General features: G+C 39.2%; 1 protein-coding gene across 6 annotated transcripts in view; it reads left to right on the top strand.

Annotated features, from left to right (window-relative positions):
• The window catches only part of LOC6037420 (tyrosine-protein kinase Fer), an 87,363-nt gene extending 64,047 nt beyond the window's left edge, over window positions 1-23,316 (top strand). For 3 of the 6 annotated variants that reach the window (XM_038248109.1, XM_038248113.1, XM_038248116.1), the window contains exons 4-13: window positions 1,967-2,060; window positions 2,123-2,318; window positions 6,736-7,221; window positions 7,284-7,467; window positions 7,966-9,831; window positions 20,958-21,155; window positions 21,222-21,398; window positions 21,459-21,762; window positions 21,822-21,950; window positions 22,013-23,316. In XM_038248109.1, the coding sequence (XP_038104037.1) occupies window positions 1,967-2,060; window positions 2,123-2,318; window positions 6,736-7,221; window positions 7,284-7,467; window positions 7,966-9,831; window positions 20,958-21,155; window positions 21,222-21,398; window positions 21,459-21,762; window positions 21,822-21,950; window positions 22,013-22,515 (4,137 nt within the window). In that variant the 3' untranslated portion in view covers window positions 22,516-23,316. Of the gene's footprint in view, window positions 1-1,966; window positions 2,061-2,122; window positions 2,319-6,735; window positions 7,222-7,283; window positions 7,468-7,965; window positions 9,832-16,200; window positions 17,158-20,957; window positions 21,156-21,221; window positions 21,399-21,458; window positions 21,763-21,821; window positions 21,951-22,012 lie in introns of those variants that run through there. The other 3 variants (XM_038248123.1, XM_038248131.1, XM_038248135.1) reach the window with 3 other exon arrangements.
• Window positions 23,317-23,670: the final 354 nt, after the last annotated feature.

The raw sequence follows: 23,670 nt of genomic DNA, 5'->3' as shown, positions 1-23,670 counted from the left end.
GATTCGAAACAGCTGTGCCGCTGCTGCTCTCAGTGTCTGGCCCCCGGGGTCGAATCACAATAATTAAATTTTAAACTCATTTACATGACGCGAGGACTGCACCGACCGGAAGCTGCCGTCATGGGAAAAAGCGCTCCGCGCGGATATTCTGAGCGCTTTTTTTTTTGTAAGCTTCTCTCGTTTGGCTCATTTCGCTGGACAAGCACCGGATGCTGCCGGGGTGCATCAAAGGATTAATTTGCATGTTTGGGAAAACCGGAGGAAACTCGGTCGTACATCATTTTCAGTATGATTTGGTATGCAAATCTTGGATTTAATTTGAAGGAAATTGGATTTTCTGGTAATTTTATTTGAAGCGTCACTTAATATTGATTTTGACAGCATTCAGAGCTTTGCGTTATTTAAAGAAAAATAATTTTAAATATTTTTTATAACAAAGCTTCAGATAAAATAAGCAAATTGACAGCACTGACAGAATTTTGACAAAATTGACAGCATTATGAAATTACAATCACCTACTTACCAATACAATGTGCATACTTGAACTTTACTTACCCCAACTTCAAAAAAGAAGATACATTACATTGGGTACCTCAATGTTGAAGTCCGTAATAGAGAAGTAATTGACTCAACGTTCTTCCCTGCAAAGTTAAAATCGCATGATCACCAAACGAGCAAACATTTTGCAAGCTTGTTCGGGACAATTTAAGCCTCTAACAATGAGTGACGACATGGTAGACATCATCTTCTGCCTCCATCGCTGGCTACTATCTCTACCGAGAACAACGAAACCACTTGCAAAGTTCACATTAATTGACCTATTTGAAACCATTCCACGAGCTTCTCATCAGAGTGTGCACTGACGAAATAGGGGCGCCCACCCACCCTCACCGGTCGTTGTTTTCGTTGTACATTAGATCGAAAATACACCTGGCAACTTTCAAACAAAGCCTTTTAATAACTCCCATGTTTGCATCGAACATCGCCCATCTCGGGGCGGCGTGCTGAAGATAATCAAATTGAAAAAAAAACTCCGGTGCTCCGATTTTTGCATAGTTTGGTTTTGTACAAACTACTGCGTGGCGGCGGCGACGAGACCTTTTCACACATGAAGAAATTCATGTTAACCGCTAATTGGATGCTGTTTTGATGCAACGCTGAACGCCCACGCGCGTGGGAGTTACTAACCTTTTGAAAGGCTTTTACCGATGAATGTTGATTGTCTACCATTTATCGGCTGGCTGAGCTCTTGATATTCGCAACGATGAAAGCATGTTAATTAGATGTGTTCACTATTACGGACTTCAAAGTTGAGGTACCTCCGAGGGACTGAAACTTCTAACGAGAGGTGTCAAGGTAAGTACATTTTCTTTTACGTATTTGGTGCAGTTGCCTAATGAAATGTCAACATTGAACGAGTTCCCCATTACGGACTTCAAAGTTGATGTACCTCCGTGAAAGCAAACCTTCTTTTGAGTGCTGATCGTAATGGTAAGTACAAATTTAAAGTGTTTTGAAGCAGTTCTCAATCGGTAAGTAAATCTCTGTCAATCCTGTCAAATCTGTCAACCCAATCATAAGCGCACAACTAATCTACTCAACAAGTTGCCACACAAACTTTAGCAAACAGCTTGAGCAAGAAAAGTTGTGTGCAGTCTCTACCGAGACGCACGTGCTCCACGTGGGGCATCAAATAACTTTGCCTCCACAAACGATATTGTCTTGCCGCAGAGATTGATGGCTGCAGATCGCCCGGGCCGGTTCACAAGCATAATTGGATTAACATCGTGACGTAACCGACGAAAGTCCCATCATGCGTGTGCGACCGACACGTGCAAAATTTGCCAATCGAGCTCGATTCTGGGTAGTAATTATGCAAAAATAAGCGAGAGAATTTTATTTGCAACTTTTTTTTCTAACTGATTTCATCTTTACTAACGAGCTTCTTTTTTGTTTTCTTTTGCAGATAACAGAAGACGTTGCGAGGAAGAAAACCGAGTATCAGAAGCATCTGGAGTACTACAAAATGCTGCGAGGGCGATTTGAGGAGATTATCAAATGTATGTTTACATTAAAATTTGAAATAATTTCAAACTTCTAACAATACTGTTCCTCAAATTAGCTGGCCGCTCGGGCCGCAAGCTGGACGACGTCATCGACAAGTACCAGAAGGCGTGCCGGAAGCTACACCTGGCGCACAACGAGTACGTGCTGCTGCTGAGCGAGGCGGCCGAAATCGAGAAGGACATCCGGACGATCCTGATGCCGGGCCTGCTCGAGCACCAGCAGTCCCAGCAGGAGGGCTTCATCCTGACGTGGTGAGTGGTTTCAAATTTTATCTACTATGCTCGGCCCCAAATAGCCGTCCGATGTAGTGTGATGTAATGGGAAATTGGATTCCTCCTACTCCTCGTTTTCCACATTGGATTTCCTGTCACATCGCTGCTATCAGGTTGATTTCTCGGTTGGCTTGAAATTAGGCTAGATTACTCAGCAAATAGCTGCCATGGTGATGTATGCCTGCTCACGTGTGGGCATATTTAAACCCTCATTCGTCTGCTAGGAATCAACTTTGCATCCATTCATTTACTAATCAAATCATTAAAAAAATAAATTTTGACATTTATTGCGCATTTTGCACTTTACTAGAGTCCTGCGCAATTATTTTCATCACAGTACCTTTTTATCACAGTGATTTTTCATCACAGCTGTATGGTTTCCAAGGGTTGCCAAGGAAAGCTGTTTATGTTTTGATTTGTATTTTTGCATTGAGTGGCAATGTTATTTATGAAAGATCAACTTTTATGAGTTGTGTTTTAAAACACTATCTAAAGAGGAAAGGAACGGATTTTTGGGAAGTAGGTACAAGAGCGTTTTGTGAGTGTGTAGATGTTTCTAAAAAGACTTTATTTTTCATTGTTTTCAGCAGCGAATCGTAAGTGCATCGAACCTTGGTGAATCAGAGTTTTACAAATACAACACATTTGCCGATGCAATCATTTTCTCGAGTTTTCAAATAAAATCAGTTTTTAGGCTTTACAATATATTTATTTACAAAATCCGTTACGCGGACAGGTTTGCAACATTTTGGTGCATCCGCTTTGTCGGATCAAACTTTCCTCCTCTTATGTAACCGCAGTGACGGAACAAATTCTCCATCGAACGATCGCAAAACGTTTGGAGAACCTCTGCAATCACGATCTTGATGTCTTGCTTGGAATTTTCTCTGTACAGGAACCTCAGACGATCCTTGACCAGACCGAACACTATCTCAATCGGATTGTACATGGGACAATAGGCGGGTAAAAAGATCGGGATGATTCCCAGTGATCGAAGGTAGTAAATGATCATGGGATCGCAATGTATCCGAGCGCCATCCATTATCCAAATGGAATTTGCGCCCGGATAACGCTCCACATTGTTGTCGCGAATGAACTTCTGGACACACTCGAAAAATTTCGTCCTGTTGAAGGTGCCCTCGGTGTCATAAACTTCAGTCATACCGTTTTGCCCTAAGAAGCATAAAAGAGAAACCCTAGGCTTCCTCAGGAACTCTCCGGTACAAACTAGTCGCTCTCCTTGCATGCAATATCCCTTGTTGCGTAGGAGCGTCCGATTGTCGAAGCTAACTTCGTCAAGAAAAAGTAGACAGTGGAAGTCCCAGAGCAGGCTTGCCAACTCCTGCCAGTAACGAACGATGTCCGCTGACCGGATCTGAATGGCTCTCCTCTCGATTGTCTTCCAAGTAAGTCCAGCGTGGTGCAAAATTCTGCAAACCGTTGATGCTGAGATGGTTAACCCGAATGTTTGCTCAAACATTTGCTTCGTTTCTCCCAAGAACAATGTCGGTTTTTTCTCATATTGCTTCAGAATCCAGTCTATCTTCTCAACTCCGAACTTTTTAACGTCCCGTTCATATTTCTTCCTTGAGAAGAATCCGTTGGCGGCGTATTTGGAGACCCAGCTTGTTATTGTAGAAATGTGCTTGCGGTAGATTTTGGCCAGTTTAGTTTTGGTTAACCCGAGGAAGTAATATCCGTAGAGAGCGTGGTAGACCGTATTTTCTGTAGCTCGCTTTTTGAGCTGTTCGATTATAATATCACCCATTAAGACGTCTATATTCGAAGCTTATGAACCGAAAACTGACTTAGCTGCAAACATAAAAACACAATTGAAAATTAGATACACTTTTAATGAAATACCTAAGACGAGCAATACCAAAACAACAGACAGGCGCGCGGACAAAAGATCTCGTTCAATGCAATCGCCGTCGAGAAAAAGCAGCAGGACACTTTATACCGGACGATCCCGAGCAAAGCTCCGTTACAAATCACCCTAGTTTTGATCTTAGATTTCTTCAAATTTAGGTAATTAGTTCTAGAGCGTGCAATCGAAAACAACTAATCCAGAGATTGAAATAAGTGACAGACTCTAAACAACGAGTGTCAACAACATTTGAAATAACCATGCTGGCTGAGATTCAAATTTTTTTAAATCCAAGTAATCTACCTGTCAAGCCATTTGCACTTTCAAAACTTTGATTGAACACAACTCGTGCTGATTAGATCGTTGCAAGGTAAGAACTTTTTTCAAAAGAATCTTACATTTTAAAAAATCGTTGGTTCCAAACAGAGTCCACCATGGAGAGCGGTGCACCCAACAAGAGACCACGCTTGGACGACTCTCAAATCAATACCGACGACGAAGCGGAAACCGTTTACGACAAAGTATACAATCCGGACTGTGCGCTTGATACGGATGAGTCGGAAAGCGACGATGTTGAGGGGCAAGTACGTAATCTGCTGGGTACTGTGTATGGTGATCAACCTGTTCGAGCATCGACAAGCACCAAGGCTTCAGTAAACGTCGACGCCTCTGCCGGGGTCTCCACCGTGTACTCCAAAGAGAAAATCCCCGATGGAAAGTACGGATTATGGGTTCTAATATCTATACGCGACTTCAAGGGACATTCCTCGGGGAAGGAGATCGGAAAGTGGGGTGTGGCAGGTGAAGATGTCCAGACGTTTCTTCACAACAGCTGGGAACTGTGTAAGCAGTACCTTAAGCAGGAAGTCGTTTTTCAACGGAGCAGCAAGGTGGTGAAGCACGGCCAGCATGGCTCGGAAGTGATCCACAAGAATCTGATTTCGGCAAATTTGTGCTTTTCAACGACAAGTCGAACCGTAGACTTTATGCACCAGAAAAGCTAACGGAAAACATTCTGCAACACTGGCGCAAAAAGGAAATTCACGTGCTTTTGCATCAGTATTCCTTGTCAGTAAGCAGCAAAGCTGTTTTTAAAACCGTCAAGGAAGCTTTGCTGGATCCGGCAGAAAAGGATAAATCTGGAGCAGCAGCTATAAGAGCCGAAGAAGACGTTGTTAAGAAGCTTCGAGAGGTACACGGTGACAAATGGAGGGCCCATGACATCGCATGGAAAATGTGGGCCACCTACATAACCGCTGGTGAACCGCACCAACATTCCCAAATGCTGCTAGAACCACCACCGGCGAACATCGTGCAACTATTTGCAGCCAAGGAGTCAGCAGTTGTACGGAACATTCAACGAAACTTCTCAATGGCGCATAACGTACAAGCAGGATATTCGAATGAAATCGCTACTCTTCGTCAAGCCGCAAACATCTTAAAAGAAGGAATCCAGACGATAACCTCGCAGTTCCAGATTCTGGATCGAAGCATTGAGGCTTTGGAGGCACGTTCAAGCTGCACTGGCTCGTTCATCGATGCTGCTGAGGATGCGGTGCGCGTAGAAGAAACTGATTTTTCTAACACTCTTGCTGAACACGTTGGAACGCAGAACGATAACGAACACATGTAATTGCCTTGTCCTGAAATATAATTACTCTTCGATAGTTTAAAAACTGTTTTAATTACGAATATTTAGAACCTATCCACTAAATTACTAGCTAGAAGTGACTTTAAAACCCTAATAAACTAGTTGCTGGTTTCCGCCTTGAGAAAAAACAAGTTCAAAAATTGCGTCTTTTGATTGAGCTACACCAGCAAACGGAAGTAAGAAGGAAGGATTGGGCTTCAAACAAAACGAACTTGTGACACCGAGGGTACTTATTCTTCTGGCGCCAAGACACACGACTGTTTCACTTAAAGGTAATTATATAACCTTCCCATAAAGCAGACCACATATGAAGGCTCTCAGAACACAGAACTGGGTAACGGATCTTGATCGGACAACAATTTCCATAATATTTTATCTGTGTTTCTCAACTTTTTCGGGGACTTTTTGTTTATTGGAATAAGCTGTGATGATAATTTTTTTTCTGGCAACTGTGATGAAAATAATCCCGCAGCACTCTAGCAAGGTGCAAAGTGCGCAAAGTTGACAGTTCTCAGTCATGCAAAGCAGTGTGATGAAAAAATCTAGGCCTAGCACGATTGACACAAAACTCTATAAATTGCTGCAAGGCGCAATAACGGAACATATTTCTATTTTCATCACATCGAAGTGAACGATTCACTTATAATTCAACACTGACACTTCATGATGAATTTCCTTGAAGGTGAAGGTAGCTTATTTCTTACGTCCGTAATAGTGGAGTCAGAGAAGGGTTATCCATTTCACTTGCCTTCCGTTTCGAAGGCGAACCCAAAACCCAAGTTAAAAGTTTAAATTTAGACGAATCACTTCCGGACCTGCACCGAATCCTGTCCAGTCATCCTCCAAGTCATTACTTTAATTCTCTCCCTTCTCCTCAGGCGCAACCTCCTCCAGGAAATCTCCAAACTGGGCGACACCACGTCGGACCGGTTCAGCGAGATCCAGCAGCGGATAGAGTCCACCATTGCGAGCATCAGCCCCGCCGAAGAGTACCGGGAATTCACCGAAAAGCACAAAACCAACCCCACGGCACCGGTCGCGTTCCAATTCGACGAAGCGCTCGTCGAGGACAGTCTCGGGAAGCTGCAGGCCAACACCCTGACGGTGGACAACCTGACCGTGGACTGGCTGAAGGCTCGCCAGACGGAGCTCGAGGGATCGATCAGAGATCTGCAGGAGGTGCAGAGCAAGCTGTGCCAGGACGGCGGAGGAGGAGGAGCGGCGCTTAACAACAGCCAGACCAGCCTCAACGGGACCAACGGAACAACTGCCAACGGGAACGGCACGACGTCGCCGTCCGCCAAACCGTCCACACCGATACTCAACGGGTCCAACGGAACTAGCGTTAAGGATAGTGGTAATAAGTAAGCTTGACCTCACTGTTCACACAGAGACCTCTATGAGTAACCACCATCTTGTATTGTAGAAGCTCCAAGGAACTGATCGCGCTACGCTGCCAGGAGCGACAGATGCAGAAGCAGGTCGAAATGATCCGGGCCGCGCTCAACGACGTGGGCTGCGAGGAGCTGCCGTCCGGCTGCGACGACATTTCGACGATGGCGCCGGCGATACTGCTGGAGAACAAAAAGTCCATCAGCCAGGACCTGTCGGTAAGTGTGACTTTGTGCTCTTGTTGACAGACCTGGGGAAGCAATCGATCGATCGGGTGAGATCAATGCGACGGTTGACAGAATTTGACAGATTTGACAGACTGTACTTACCTTTGCGAAGCGTATCTATTTTGTACTTACCACAATATGCAGCTACCCGACAAAATTGTACTGTATCGAGCTGAGATACCTCGATTCTGACGTCCGCGTTAGGGAAGTTTCCATTTAATTTGTCACTTTGATTAAAATCGATCGATCGTTTGCTTCCCGAATCATAAAGGTTTTGGGAATAAAGTTCACCCCATTAATCCGGGTTTATGTCTGTTTGTTCAATTGCTGCACCGGGTTTCATCCAACGGTAACACCTGTGGTGATGGTTCATGTATGTTTCTTCCTTTTTTATTCTCTCTTCTCCTCTTTTTCGATCAAAAATCGAAACTCACACGTGGTGGTTGTGGCTTAACCTAAACAAAACCAACAATCCGAAACCCCAAACAGGAAGATTCCTCGCACAACACTTCGAGTACGCCATTTTTTGCCAGCGGCAAAGGTGCCGCCACTAGCGTAATGACCCTCATCCGGGACCAGTTCCGACGGAAGTCGGCAGCGCCCGGTACGAATACGACGCCTGCTTCGACGCCACGACCGGGCCATCGATTGACCTCGACAGCAGAGGCACTGAAGAACGGAACCAACGGAGAAGGTTCATCCACGGTAAATGAGTGTGACCCGTGTGAGAATGTGTATCAGGAGCCGGTGGAACTCTTCGGGCGGGAGCAGGACGACCACCAGGAAAACCGCGCCTCCACTAACACCTATGTCGACATGGAAGCTAACCTGCTGCAGGCCGAGTTTGAGTGTGTTGCTACTACCATTGTTGCGAGTGCTACTACCAATACTGCTACCACCACTACCAGTACTAATAACTTGGGGGGACTTGGGTTTGACCAGGAGGATCACCGGAAGTTGCTGCTGGAGCATGACGACGATGGAATCGCGAGCTACCGGCGGTTAAAAGGTAGTGAAGAGAGTGAGGTTATGTTGCTGAACTCGCTAAACTCACCGGAAGATCAGTCCACGTCGGATGAGCTGTACGCGAACGACATGAACGACTCAAAGAATAATCTACTCCAGGAGGACGGAACAACGTACGAGGAACCGCTGCGGGTTACGCACAAATCCTCGATCGATGCCCACCTGGACAGTATCGACGAGCTAAACTCCAAGCTCGATCACAAGCTGTTCATGAAGGTCGAGCAGAATGAGTACACCAACGTGACCGTTGGAAGTTCAACTGTGGAAGAACCGAAACCGCTGGAAAGGGGTTCGGAGAAGGCCAGCTTCCGAGACAAAATCAAGCGGAAGATCAAGATCAAGAGTGCGGACTCGGAGAGGCTGGACGAAACCGACGAACCAGGCAACAGCTTCGCCGATCGTTTGCGCAGCAAGGTTTCAAACCTCAAAAAGGGCGACGAGTTCAAGCTGATGAAGAACGAGAGTGGCGTCGCGGAAACGCCGAAAGACACGCCGGACGAAAAGCGAAAGAAAAAGAAGAAGAAACGTGGCAAGAACCGCAATCAGACGTTTTCGGAAGATGAACTGCTCGGCGATGAGCTGAACGACACGGCAGCGGAAGCCGGAACGGCTTCATTCTCCAGCTCGGTAATGTCCACCTTCCGAGAGATCATGCACTCCACCAACAAGGTTAAGGACTCCTCCATAAACATGGCGCTCCGCCACCAGCAGCACAACCCCGAAAAAGTCGACTTGATCGGCGGCAGCAATCGCCTAACCACCATCAAGTTCATCTTTTCCGACGCGAACCGCCAGGATTCGTCCAGCTCGCCGCCGGAAACACCGGAACACCTTCTTCGAAGCGAATCCCACTATTCGGCACCGGCGACGAACGCCGACGCCACCACGGAAGCTTCCGACTTCGTCGATTGCAGCACGAAAGGCGCTGCGTCGACCGCGGAGTCGACCAAACTTTCGTCGCTGCTCAAACATAACCTTAAAAATCGCTTCAAGAAGCTACTGACCAACAGTGGGCCGACGCCGACGGTTCCGGTACCGCCGGAAGATCCCACACTTTGCCGGGCTTGCAGTCGACGGTTTCAGCGATTGCATCCGAGCAAAACGGTGCTGGACTTTACGCGGGAATTTCCCAACGGCGGACGCTTCTGCCGAGACCATGGCGGCGACGCGTCCACCGAGGATGAGCTGGACGGTGAAGATGAGGACGAGGGAAGCTGGTTAAATCTCGAGTATGAGGACATTGATGTTATTACTATTAAGAACCATAACCTAACTAGCGCTAGTGGTGTTGACGATAACGGTCGTACTGACGAAAATAGTGCCGATGGTGTGAGTATTGTGTTTTTTGTTGTGCTTGAAACCTTCTAACCTCTTTGTGCATGAATGGTAGTCTTCTGTAGTCTGTGCTTCTCCTAAATCTACCACCTTTCTTTATTGACTTGCATCTCACGTACGCGCCATCTCCTCGCCAGTCGCTCATGTCAAAGAGAGGCTGTTTGGGCAAGAACAAGCCAGAGTCCGGCGAGGTTTCGATTAAATTTTTAATCTCTTCCCCCCAAGAAGAGCAGGAAGAAAGAGTGTGACCATGAAAAAGTGATTACATCGGCAAAGACGGTGTCGTCGTTGGCGGCGGAGAAAAAAGTTTCCTAACAGTGAAGAAGCGATAGTGGGTGATGGCCGGGTGTCCTCTGGGAAAACTTTGCAATTAAACTGGACTGGGGCTTGAACATAAATCACTGCAGACGGTCAGCTTGAAGAAGATATAGGGGAGAGTGGGGAGACTTGATCCCCTTTTTTTGTATCGCACATAACTCTGTCAATTTCTCACAAAACTATAAACTTTTTGCATGAATTGAAAGCTTCAACATTCATCTATGTTTGGCTAATAAGGGTATTTCATCAGATGAACTCTTCGAATCATGCCAAGCGTTTTAAAAAAAATATTTTAAACCGGCATTTTAAAAATGTTAGGGGTAACTTGATCCCCCTATCAACATTTTGAAGAAATCTTAAGCAAAATGTTTCTTATTCATCCAAACTTTTATACATCCAAGTTACAGCAATTTCACATAAAACCTGTACGTTTGTGTTCAAAATATAACAAGTTTAGTATTTAAAATATTTAAAAAAATAAAATATTATTTTTTAGACCAAAATTATTCATGTTTACGAAAGCTGAAAATTTTTGTTTACAATTTTTTTGAAAAAAGGTTCAAACTGCAGTAAGTTATGCACAACTATACTAAAGGAAACTATGTACAAAAACCCAGCCCAATCATTCAATCTTGAGGCTGATTCCAGTGACTGTAAAAATGCAGGGATCAAGTCTCCCTAAACGCACTTTTTTAAACAATTGATTGTAAAAATAGTATGACAATAAATTTAACATCAAATGTGTAAGGGTTTTGGAGTTGATAAGTTTATCAAACAATTCATTTATAAAAAATATTTTTTTGAATAATTTTTTAGTGTTTTCTATGCATATCAAAAAAAGAAAAGAAAATCCCTTGGAAGTTTTTTGCAGCTCGTTTTAGAAAAATGTGTGTAACTCAATCTAAACATTTTTCATTTTTTTTCTTTGTTTTCTACAATGAGTTTTAGTTAATTTCGCACAACTTTCTAAAACAAATCTAATTGTTTTACCCACATGCTGACGAGATACAGGCTTGGGATCAAGTGTCCCCGGGGATCAAGTCTCCCCTACGTTTGATTTTTATTATACAAGCCTTACCCGACAAATTTCGTTCTGCCTTTTTTCGTTTGTTGACGTTTTCAACTTTTTTGGTTACTCAGCCTCCTGTGATCAAATTTTGACCATGGTGTCGATTTCTGGAAAAGTCAGGGAAAACCTGGAATTGTCAGGGAATTTTATTTGACCTGGAAAAGTCAGGGAAAGTCAGGGAATTTTAAGCTGGGTCAGGGAATTTCGATGATCTTAAAAATATTACTACAAAATTTCATTTCTTTTTGAAAATTCGCCCTTGATGATGTATTTGAATGTCTTCCAGGCCAAACTTTGCAACATTGATAATATTTAATTTTTTATATTGGTCAGTCCGGAAGGAACGCAGAACTCCATATAAAAAATGCTTAAGAAATGGGTCACGATGAAAAGCGCGTAGCTTGTTTGCAATATGTTTAGGTTTAAAAATCAAATAATTTGGATTTGATTTGGATTTCCGTTCAACTGAAAATTACAAATCACTAGCGCACACAGGGTGGGACAATATAAGGCAGTTGCCCCACCATCCTCTGAGATTTGTTCTAAAATTGGTCGTTTGCTTAACATATAGGGACCATAGAGAAAATCATACATTTTTACAGAAAAATTGAATGATTTAAAAAATCAAAAGTTAAAAAATTCGAACACCTGAAAATTAAAAAAAAATCTAAAATTCTAAAGCATAAAGATTCAAAATTTTTAAAATTTTGAAATTTTGATATTTTGGAATGGTTGATTTCTTTATTTTTTTAAATTCTTATTCTAAAATTCAAAAAAATTGTAAGGCTAGAAAATTTTCCAAAATTTCACTTTAATATTCGTTATCTAAATTTTTAGTTTTTCTCAAAACTAAACTGAACTATGATTTAAAAATGATTAATTTTGTGTAATCTAAAATGTAAGCAAAATAGTGATGGTGAAATGGAATTAAAAATTAATGAATCAAATTCAAGAATTAAAGAAATAAAACAAAAATTTATGGAAAAACAAGGTTGTTACGGACTACACTCAACTCATTCTTAAACATACTGACTCTGAATATAAAATTTCTTTAAAGTTTTGAGTAATGTTTTTTATCCTTATTTATTGTTCTTTTATACTGGATACATTCAATTTTAATCTTGTGAATCTAAATCATATTTCAAACTTTTCCTGAGGATACAGACATTTGGATGTAACAAAAATTATTATTGGGCATGTTCCAGTGAGTGTACTGTGCTTCTATCCCAAATATGAGCTTGATTGGACGTAACAGAAGCTTCTCCGCCTTTGAATTTTAGTTGGGATTCAACCAGTAGAAATATTTATTTTAAATTTGAACATTCTTGAAGAAAAATAAAAGAATCAAATCATTTAAAAATTACAGCTCCAACATTCAAAATTAGATTATTTAGCATTTATGAAATAAAATCAGGAAAAAAAGTATTTAAAAACCCAAAACAAAATAAATTCATATTAAAAGAGAAATTAAAAGATCCAAAATTTTTAAATCAAAAATAAAAAAAATCGGAAAATAAAAATCAAATCGATATTCAAAAAAAATAATAAATTAAAAACAATCAAGAGAACAAATAACAATATTATTTTTAAATTCCTAAATTTTTAAATTCTTAAATTCTAAAATTCTAAAATTCTAAAATTCTAAAATTCTAAAATTCTGAAATTCTAAAATTCTAAAATTCTTAAATTCTTAAATTCTTAAACTCTTAAACTCTTAAATTCTTAAATTCTTAAATTCTTAAATTCTTAAATTCTTAAATTCTTAAATTCTTAAATTCTTAAATTCTTAAATTCTTAAATTCTTAAATTCTTAAATTCTTAAATTCTTAAATTCTTAAATTCTTAAATTCTTAAATTCTTAAATTCTTAAATTCTTAAATTCTTAAATTCTTAAATTCTTAAATTCTTGAATGCTGCCATTTTTGTTACCATCTTAGATTGCAGAAAACCTGATAAAATTTGAAGTGTTTTTGGAGTTTTTTTTTCGGTTAGAGAAATTTTGAGAAGAAGATGTAGGAAAATTTGCTTCGATTTTTCTAAGTGACGCTTTGGTAAGATCATCGAGTATGAACTGTAGCTTAAATTTAAACCCTCAAGAACGAGCATTTATTACAATTTTTAAATTTTATTATTTTTTTATTAGGATTTCATTGAGTTTTTAGATCTAAATTTCTAAATGTTGAAATTTTTGATTTTTTGTTTTGCCAAAATGTTTGTTTTGTCTTTTTCCTCTAGTTCACCTAACCCTAGCCAAAATACATTTTCAGCGTTTCAAGATTCTGCGTTCTGAGATTACAAAATTTAATTTATTATGAAACTCTTTGTATGTTTGTCGCAAAATTATTTTTCTTAAAATGACGTGGATTTTGCGCGGATTGGGTTTTGGGATGGCGCGGATTTTTTTCGATTTCTCCGTAACATTTCTTTGAATTTAAGAGTTCTAGAATTTATAAAATATGGTCTCTTCAGAAAAGTTGTTTCCAGCATCCGAGATTTTATAAGGATTGTACAACTACATTTCACATATTTTTCCCAAACAACATTCAAGGGGTTACAAGGAGGAGTTCCCGTGGTCAGATCGAGCTTAAATTTAGAATCTATTCCAAAACACCCAAATATCTAAGTTTGATAAATAATGACTTTTGAAAAGCTCGAGCAGGTTGTATTTTGTTTTTATTTTTATAAAATGTATTGATCGTGTGATCCTCTGTAGGCTCTGGTCTAGGTAGAAACCATTTTGTTTTAAATTTTATAGCAAAAATGCTATTTTTTTTGTAAAATTATGTAAGAAGATGTTTTCTTCAAACATCCAGAAAACCAATTACTTTAAATACAATCATTGTTGAAAAAGACCTAGCTCTTTTTTAAAACCGTAAACATGTACTTGAAAAATTTACATTTAATTGTATATTTTTCTTAGTTTTTCAGTTTTGTTTCAATCTTTCTTAAGGTTCTACAAAATTACATATTTTTTCAAGTTTTTGTCTCCAAAACCTTTAGTTTTTTTTTTATAAAAACACAATAAAAAATGGCATCGGCCTAATTCGTTTAAAAATTCCGCAAAAGGCAACAATTTTAAAATTAAACATGACTTCTTACTTTAATTCAAATTTTCAATTGTTTTTTTTTTTACTTTTAACTTTAAATTTTCTTTAGGAAATGAAGTGAAACTAACTGATCGCAATTTGAAATTTGCAACAATTGTTATTATTAATTATTTCTAGAGTTTTTAAAGGTCCTGTAAGCTATTGTGTTTCATATGTTTATAGGACCCATTCAAAAAAAATCTCTAGATTTTTTGGTAAAGGGCAACATTTAAAATGGCATCACCACATTAAAAAAATATGACAATTTTATGGTTGCTCATTTTGGATGTTCGATTAGAAAAAAATTATTGACAAAATAAAAAAAAGTTTTTAAGTTTTTGCAGAATCCATCGCTAAAAAAATAAAATAAACAAGTCATTGATTTTTTTCAATATCTTAAATTTTTAATATTCAAAAAGGAAAATGCATGAAACCATAAAAACGCTCTTAACAATATGTTAGTAAAAAATAGAAAATAAAAAAATGGTGGTCTGGAGAGGTCAGGGAAAAGTCAGGGAATTTTATTTTGGGATTTGGATCGACACCATGTTGACGTAACTTTTCCCATACAATCTGCAGATTTTCCGGAATCGGTTCCAGAGTGGCCACAGTAATAACTTTTTGGCGTAAGAAGCTTCCTTGGATTTATACAAACCCAACGCAACAAAGAGCACCTCGATCTGACGTTCCATGTTGAATTGATTCGCGTTCAAACAAAACCGTCGAAATTTTTATATATACCTATATAAATTTGTTTATTTAGTAAGATTTTTAACAAAACAAAGGTGACTTTGATAGGTTTGCGATTTTTTCCGCAAATTGAAGAGTGCAATTAAAATACGTACGGAATTGTTTAGAATCATACTGACCGTGGTAGAGAAGTGTTCAAAGTACCAATAAAGAACTTTTCATAAAATTTTTAAGTTAAAATTTAAAAAGTTAGTTAACTATAGTTAAGAAAATGTTGATGAAAGTTATTATTTCAAACTTCTCAAAGTGTCATGTTTTTCTCAATGAACCTGATTTTGAATCGGAAAACGGAATTCATTTTCGGATTCTTTGGATGATTTTCCTTAGGAGAAGGATAAATAAGTTTGTAAATAATAAAAAAATATGTGTTTTGAAACACAATTGAAAAAAAAAACTCCAAATTTATAGGCAGTTTTAGTTTAACAAACTTCATGTAAAATGTGAAAATTTTTGATTCGGGCTTCGAATTCACTATTAAATACAATATAAATCAATAAATTTATAAACAAAACCAGTTTTAATAAATTTGACGCCAAATTCCATCTTTTTAGCAATTTTACCTAAAGTTAATATGTGTTTTGTTAAAAAGCTTATACAAACATTGATTTTTTCTTAAATACTATATCAGCTACTTTAGTGATGGTACATTTAATGTACAAATAAAGTTTGATCATCCTTAATATGATTTTAACACGAAAAATTGTGACTATCAAAGTCACCCCAAAACGCAACTATTTTTCTAAACACTATTAAAAAAAACTTTTTTTCCAAAATAGTGCATGGAATTTGTGTGGCCTACCCCAGTATATGTTTTATAAATAATAATCTTAAGAAAAACCTTACCAGTTGGGAAAAATTCCAAAAACAAATTGAAAGCCTATCAAAGTCAACCGGTTTACGGTACCATAGACGACAAAAGCTTCTGAAGTTTGTAACTGCCGTTAATTTTGGTTTGATCCGGAAGCCAAATTTCAACAGCATCCTAAAGAATTTCGACTGCGTACATATTTTCAAAAAAAAAAAAGCAAAAAAAGGTTTGTTAAAAAGTATTTAAAATCTCTTAGTAATAAATAAATTACAGCTCTAAAATTTCCAAGGCAAAAAAATATACCCATAATAAATAAAAAAAAGTTTTACAAACTTAAAATATTGATTTCTAGCGATTGGTGGTGATAAACTCATGTGTTATGTTCAACCTGTTCCACCCCTACGACCAATGTCAAAGTCAAGTACGGGAAGAAATTAGTAGATGAAAAAAAAAATGAAAAAGAAAATATCACAACGCACGCCATCACAATCCGACTTAAATTACGAAATCGAACTCGACCGACATTCTTCCACAGACGACCCTGGTTCAAAGACGCCGTTTCGTTCATCGTCATCTTATAAATTTACAGCACTTTTTTTCATCTTCCTTTTCGCGAGAACATGCAAAAAGTGTCGTCAAAAATGTTACACCGCGGTGTGAAAATTCGAGGAGAAAAATTTAAAATTTCCTCTCGAACGGAGCCACTTGGTGGTTTTGACGAGTTTTTCTGCTCACTCTCACTCAACTTTTCGCGAGAAAGAGCACCGACAAAGTTCACACCTACTCACTCAAAGTCGGCTCAGCCTTAAAATATTGCCGCTCGGGTTTTCCTTTCATTTGCGTGCGTCGGTCGGTCGCGAAAACCGCTTTTCTTTTGCTCCTCCGACGTCAACCTTGATTTTGAGCCCACCTACTAAAATTACAAGAAGAAGAAGTGGAGCGGAGTTTTTCGCGTTAATTATAACCTTTTTCGATCTAGAGCTTGGTGAATTTTTTTCCGGATTTTTTTGAAAATTTACCCGTACAAAGGTGCATTTGCGTGAGTGTTTCGACAAAAAAAAGTATAAATAATTTCGCGTCGCGAGTGATGTAATTTTAAAAGAAAGTGTTTTAGTGGTATTACTTAAGCGCGCGCGGAATTTGGTGTGCAAAACTTTAGTACCCCAAATATGAGTACCACAGAGATGAGTACGACGGCGTCGACGTCCTCGTACGATACCGACTGCCACTACAGCAACTACCAGCCGAAGGCACCGGTCCGGAAGAAACGAATCATGTCGATGCTGATGGTAATGCATCTTAATTTTTATTTTTTGGCTCCAGTAATTTAACGTGGAAATATGTGATAAACTAAAAAAAATGTCAATCTGTGATTAATTATACATCTTTCGTATTTTTTTCTGTCTGCGTGTAGAAAATAAGTCAGGCTACTAAATCGCTGGTAAGCTTAGTGCGCATATTTTACCTTTTTTTATTTAAAAAACAAAAACACACATTTTCATCTAAAAGCTTTTGAATTATACTTTAATCATACAAATTGATCATTTTGATTTATTAGCAATTCAGCAATTCAGTCTCAAAATAAAAAATATATAAATATTGAAATAACAAGCCAAAGCACAGACAAAAATTCAATATTACGCCCTTTTGAAATGATAGTCTTGGCTTAAAAATTATGAAAATATTGTTTTCAAAAAAAATGGAAAATTGAACGAATGTTTCATATTTTAACATTGTAAATCGGACCATTAGTTGCTGAGATATAGACATTAGAAAATGGTGGGTTGTTTGGGTGAGACTTAGAAAACAATTTTCATGTTTTTAAACCTTTTTATGGTAATATCTCAGCAACTAAGGGTCGTATCAACAACATTCGAACAAGCAAAATATTGAGAATTTTCACAGCTTTTTAAAAATATTTTTTCAATAGTGGGTAAACATGGGCACTAATTTTAAAAAATTAATAACTGAGACTATTTTCAAAAAAATAGTTTCCTAAAAAAGGCTATAACTTTTTTTTGATTGCAAATTCGATTTTACATCGAAAAATGAAGTAGAAAAATTGTTGCGACCAATATTTCGATTTTTTGAAAAAATCTGTATTGATTCAAAAAATAATAGCTCGGTCTAAGATTTTTTGCCCATTCTGTAAATTTCAGAAAAGTTTGCATTATATGTCCTCTAAAACATATCAGAAAATAAAAATAGTTTTTTTTTCATATCAAGTTTTAGAGACCAAAAGTTTAATTAAAAATCACAAAAAAAATTTCCGTGCATCATTTTTTCCAGTGTAGTCCATATCCATACCTACAACTTTGCCGAAGACACCAAATCGATCAAAAAATTCCTTCCAAAGATACAGATTTTTTAATTTTCACATATCGTGTTTGTATGGATAGCTGCCAAATGTGCATGGAAAATTATATGGACAAACTAATGATGCTAAATGACTTCTGTGGGGACGCTGCTTTCTTGCAGACGTCCTCGCAGCCACAACGATGAACTCGACCCGTTGACGGCTGTCCGATGAAAGAGGCAGGCACTGCTCGCTGCTTTGACAGCTCGCGGATGCGAGCGTAACATTGTGAAGGGGCACATAATCAACTAGCACAGTACGCACCCACACAACTTCTTTGGGCATACTGAAGGCACCAAAAATTTTTAGCCTGATTAAAAAATACAAAAATTATAATTAAAGAAAAAAGACCGATTCCGTAAAGAAATGCTCAGTTTTCAAAATATTTAAAATTTTACAAAAACAAAAATTTTTGCGAAAAAAAACTTTTGCGATTATAAACATCGAACATTTTCAAAAATTCAATTTTTTTTAATCAACCCAAACAAAAGAGGCAAAAACTTTAAATAAAATTTGTACCAGTCTAAACAGTTTTAGAAAAAAATCAAAAAAAAATATTTTTCAACCAATTTTTGATCTTTAAAACAAATTTGGAAGTTTGACTTGCCTTTTTTTAATGTATTTTTTCTGGAGTCAACTTTAATTAATATTTTATATAAACATAATTATGCAGTAATTTTTGTAATGTCCCAGACTATGTCCCTACGTATTTTGAAAAAATTAAATAAAACGTAAAAAACGAGCAAAATTTTTTTTTTTTCATTTGCAACAACAACAAAAATAGCTTGAAATACATGATTAATAGGGCTAGGCGAATTTTCGCGATACCTCGGAAGCCGCGTTACCTGTGAAATTCTCCTTGGCCGAGAAATTTGGTAAATACCGCAAAATTCGACATAATCATTTGACAAATAGCTCCTTAGTGTATTTAAACACTGGTTTTATTATTCAAAAGATTCAGGCATTTTGGAACTCATTTGATTATAACAATGTTTTACGAAAGGTTCCAGCGAAAATAGTTTTATTTAATTTTCAAATGTTGAAAAATACTGCTGCAAATGCAAATGCATTTTGCCTAAACTTTTTGGAAAAAAAATATTTCCGTTTTTTTGAAAACCATTTCGACGCCATCGTGCTATCTTGTCGCACCCGCCATTTTGACGTTCCGAGTAAAACGCGTTTTAATGTTTGACCTTGAGCAAACAAAAAAACGAGAGCACGCAATGTAAACAATAACAAACACGTTTTGTTTGCCTGACCATTCTGTGCATTGTCCCGAAGTTTGGTTGAAGTTGGTTGCTGGAGTCCCGAGTTATAATTACAAATGCTTACGGTAGTCTAACTTGTACGTGCGTCAAACGCATCCTGACCTGAAATCCCTTTGGCCTTTTGTCGCACTTACATCAATTTTCAGGGAGTGACAAGGTAGCACGACAAGATTGAAACTACTTTTATATGAAAAGTGACAAAAAATTTCGGAGCTTTTTTGGTTTTCATTGAATATCTTGGGATTGAAATCGAATTTCGGGGACCTGTGAAGGTCAAAAGATGTGGCAATGTGAGATGCACAAAATGGCGTTCTTAACTCAATTTGACCCAAAATGCACGTACGACAAGTTAGCACGAGTTTTTTTTTTGTTGTCTTGTTTTTAATTGTTGAGCTTGAATATGACCCCAAACATGCTCTTAAGTGATTGGCGGGGTTTAAACACTGAAAAATGTATTTGGTGTGTTGAAAGGCAATCAACAACATTTGACTAAAATGGGGCCACAGAACTCGACTTTAATGCTTAAAATTAAAAAAAAAAAACAATTTCAATTTGAACACATTGTTTTGGTCTGTTTCGTCGACGTGAATTGCCTTAATTCCCATATATGACAACATAATTTGATTTTTGTTTAAGTTTTTATGCATGTAAATATTTTGTAATATTTTTCTCGGTTCAATCACTATAAACAACAATGTGAGCTAAAAAAATTGAATTCATTTTAAATAGGTAACATAAAATTAAAAATAAGTTGTCTGAAATTTAGAACGACAATGACTTTAAAATAAGTAACTGACAAAAATGTTATAAACAAAATTCAACCAATTCGTCAAATTATTCTTAGCAAATCCACCAACTCTCTAAAAATCTAGATCGTTAACCTCTTCCCAATCAGCCGTGTTATTCATTTCTTTCGTTAGACAAATGTCAATAGCTGCGTAAAAATAAACATTCCCGATTTCTATGGCTTTTTTCCCTTGCCTTGCGTGGGTCTTTCCTCTTCCGAACTTCTGACGACGATGCACTCCCGCCTTAATACCCTTATAGATACTTCTCTCGCTGTGTAGTTAGAGCTCATTAATGGGTCGCCTAAATATAGTCTCGTTTTGCACGCGGAATGACGCCAGTTGTGAAGTCGCACAAACACCGAAAGAATGCCTTTTCCTCTTATTTTCGTAGTTTTGTTTTTAGTACTGTTGCTCATCAGCTGCTTCTTTCGTATATACGTTCATTAATCCTTCTAGCAAAATCGATTCAGAGTTGTGCGACGCCACGTGCTTTGATAAGTTCCGTTGGCAGTACGCAACCAATGATAGCTTGGGTACGCATCCACCTCCCACTGATGCCACTAGCATCCGCCAGTGGTGGCTGCGTACTTCAGATGCCAGCACGAATCCTTCAAACTCCAACAAACCTAAAAGCTAATCGAGAACCTTCCGGTTCCCAATTTTTCCCCCCTTGCCAGATGACCCTCTCGACGAACCGGCCACTGTACGAGGAAGAGTGGTTCCACGGAGTGCTACCGAGGGAGGAAGTGGTCCGGTTGCTGCGCAACGAGGGCGACTTCCTGGTGCGCGAAACGACCCGCAACGACGAAAGCCAAACCGTGCTGAGTGTCTGCTGGAACGGACACAAGCACTTTATCGTGCAGACGACGGCGGAGGTGGGTTACCATCAGTACGCAACCAGCAACAGCGATGGTGGAATAAATGAGTGGTTTTGTTTTCAGGGTCACTTCCGCTTCGAGGGTCCAGCCTTCCCGAGCATTCAAGAACTAATCATCCACCAGTACCAGTCGGAGCTGCCGGTGACGGGACGTTCCGGAGCGGTCCTGCGCAAGCCAGTATTGAGGGAGCGGTGGGAGCTGAGCAACGACGACGTGGATCTCATCAGTAAAATTGGACGGGTAAGTTGTGTCCCAAAAGTTGAAGAATCTTCCGTAACGCCATTGATCGTCATCCCTCAGGGCAACTTTGGTGATGTGTACCGGGCGAAGCTCAAGTCTTCCAAAAATACTCTGGTGGCGGTCAAAACGTGCCGGATGACACTGCCGGAGGAGCAGAAACGCAAGTTCCTGCAGGAGGGCCGCATCCTGAAGCAGTACGATCATCCGAACATCGTGAAGCTGATCGGAATTTGCGTCCAGAAGCAGCCCATCATGATCGTGATGGAGCTGGTGTCGGGTGGCTCGCTACTCATGTTCCTGCGGAAGAGCGCTGGCACTCTGAGCCAGAAACAGCTGATGGCCATGTGCCGTGACGCGGCCGCAGGTTCGTTCTTTATTATGAGTCGCCATTTTGACAGGTTTGACAGCTGTTTGTTTCCGTAGGTATGCGCTATCTGGAGTCGAAAAATTGCATCCACCGGGATCTGGCCGCCCGAAACTGTCTCATCGGAGTGGATAACATCGTCAAGATCTCCGATTTTGGAATGTCACGTGAGGAGGAGGAATATATCGGTAAGTACGCAACCAGTTCCAGCTTTAAAACATATACTTAGCGATCCTTCATCCTCCAACAGTTTCCGGCGGTATGAAGCAGATTCCGATCAAGTGGACCGCCCCGGAGGCGCTCAACTTCGGTAAGTACACCTCCCTGTGCGATGTGTGGTCCTACGGGATCCTGGTGTGGGAGATCTTCAGCCGTGGCGACACGCCCTACTCCGGCATGAGCAACTCGAGGGCTCGCGAGAACATTGACGAGGGCTACCGGATGCCGGCGCCGGACAACACGCCGCCGGAAATGTACCGCCTGATGCTCAAGTGCTGGTCGTACGAGGCCGAGAATCGGCCCCACTTTGACGAGATCTACACCGTGGTGGACGCGCTCATGCTGTGCCAAAAGACGAAGGACTTCCGGCGGAAGTCGCTCGAAACAAAAACAGTGTCTTTCGTGCCGCGGCGGAGGACGACCGTGGAGCTTCGGGGTTGGCCGCCGACACCGACGACGGGGGACCAAAGGAACGACTACTGCGTCCACCGGTTCCACGTACTTGTGCTCCTCGGTGGCATTGCTTGCCGGTAAAGCTTGAACCTCCCGAGGTTCGGCCACCGAAGATCTGCTTTAGACGAGGGTTTGTCCGGTGGAAGCTAACAGTTTTGCTATTTTTGGTTGCGTTTCGCAATTAAAACCTGTCAGACGCAACCAGAAGTGATCACAAAGAACGCAACCAATAATAGCGGAGACCCTCTGTACGCATACTCAAACCATGTGAGAATTAGCTTTTCCGTCATTTTAACTTATTTTAAGCAGACCTGTTTTTAGCGAAATCAAGCAAATCTAGCTTAAGTTGCCAAACACACTCAAAATACAACGAAAACTTTTAAGAGCGCAGCAAATGTATAGATCAAGAAGCGGAACAAAATTAAACAAGTCGAGATTTGAACAATGTGAGTAGCTAGAGTAGTGGAAAGTGTAGTATGTAGTTAAGAAATAACGAAAAGTGAGATCGAATGAGTTTTGCTATAGTTAGGATGGAATGTGAAAAGTTGGAACGCGTTATGTGATTTGAAAAGATTTTATCCATTAAGTTATGTTAGTCGTTTTAGCTTGTTGCACAGTTTATTGAAAATGCTTCTTTATTTCTTTTAAAAGTTTAGGAAACTAAAATACACATTTTATCACACGCTTAAGGAAGCCGACAGTAATGCAGGTTATCGTCATTCAGCAGTGTATGTAAATTATGATAAAAAAACGCACACATTTTTTGTATGCAGCTATTTATAGAAGGTGAATATTTAGTAATGAATTATACATAATTCGATAAGGTTTCGAAGCCGTGACTCGAGGTAAATAATATTCACGTAATAAACAATACAAAAACAACTACAATATTGCAAATCTTTACACGTCCACAATAATCGCAGCATCTTTGGGTCGAAAGCTTAAACCAGCGTTTCATTGTCAATATCAAACAAATTGTCTCGAACAGTACTGAATCAATAAAATTAAACTAATAAAAATTAAATAAACTTAGTCTTGCTGAAAATCAAAGTACAGCCTCAACGCAGCCCATACACGGTCATACAACATTGTAACATTATTTACAGGTACTTCAAAAAATAAATAAATAATAAACCTTTTATAAAATATAACTAGTTTCCATGCATATTTAATATCACAGTCCCATCCGCATTTTTTTTTTTTTTCTAGTAATCGAATGATTTTTAATGGTTGTTT

The sequence above is a fragment of the Culex quinquefasciatus genome, chromosome 1 (genome assembly GCF_015732765.1).
Source record: "Culex quinquefasciatus strain JHB chromosome 1, VPISU_Cqui_1.0_pri_paternal, whole genome shotgun sequence".
Lineage (NCBI taxonomy): Eukaryota > Metazoa > Arthropoda > Insecta > Diptera > Culicidae > Culex > Culex quinquefasciatus.
The sequence above is the reverse complement of the archived record's forward strand: the minus strand, read 5'-3'. Positions and strand labels throughout refer to the sequence as shown.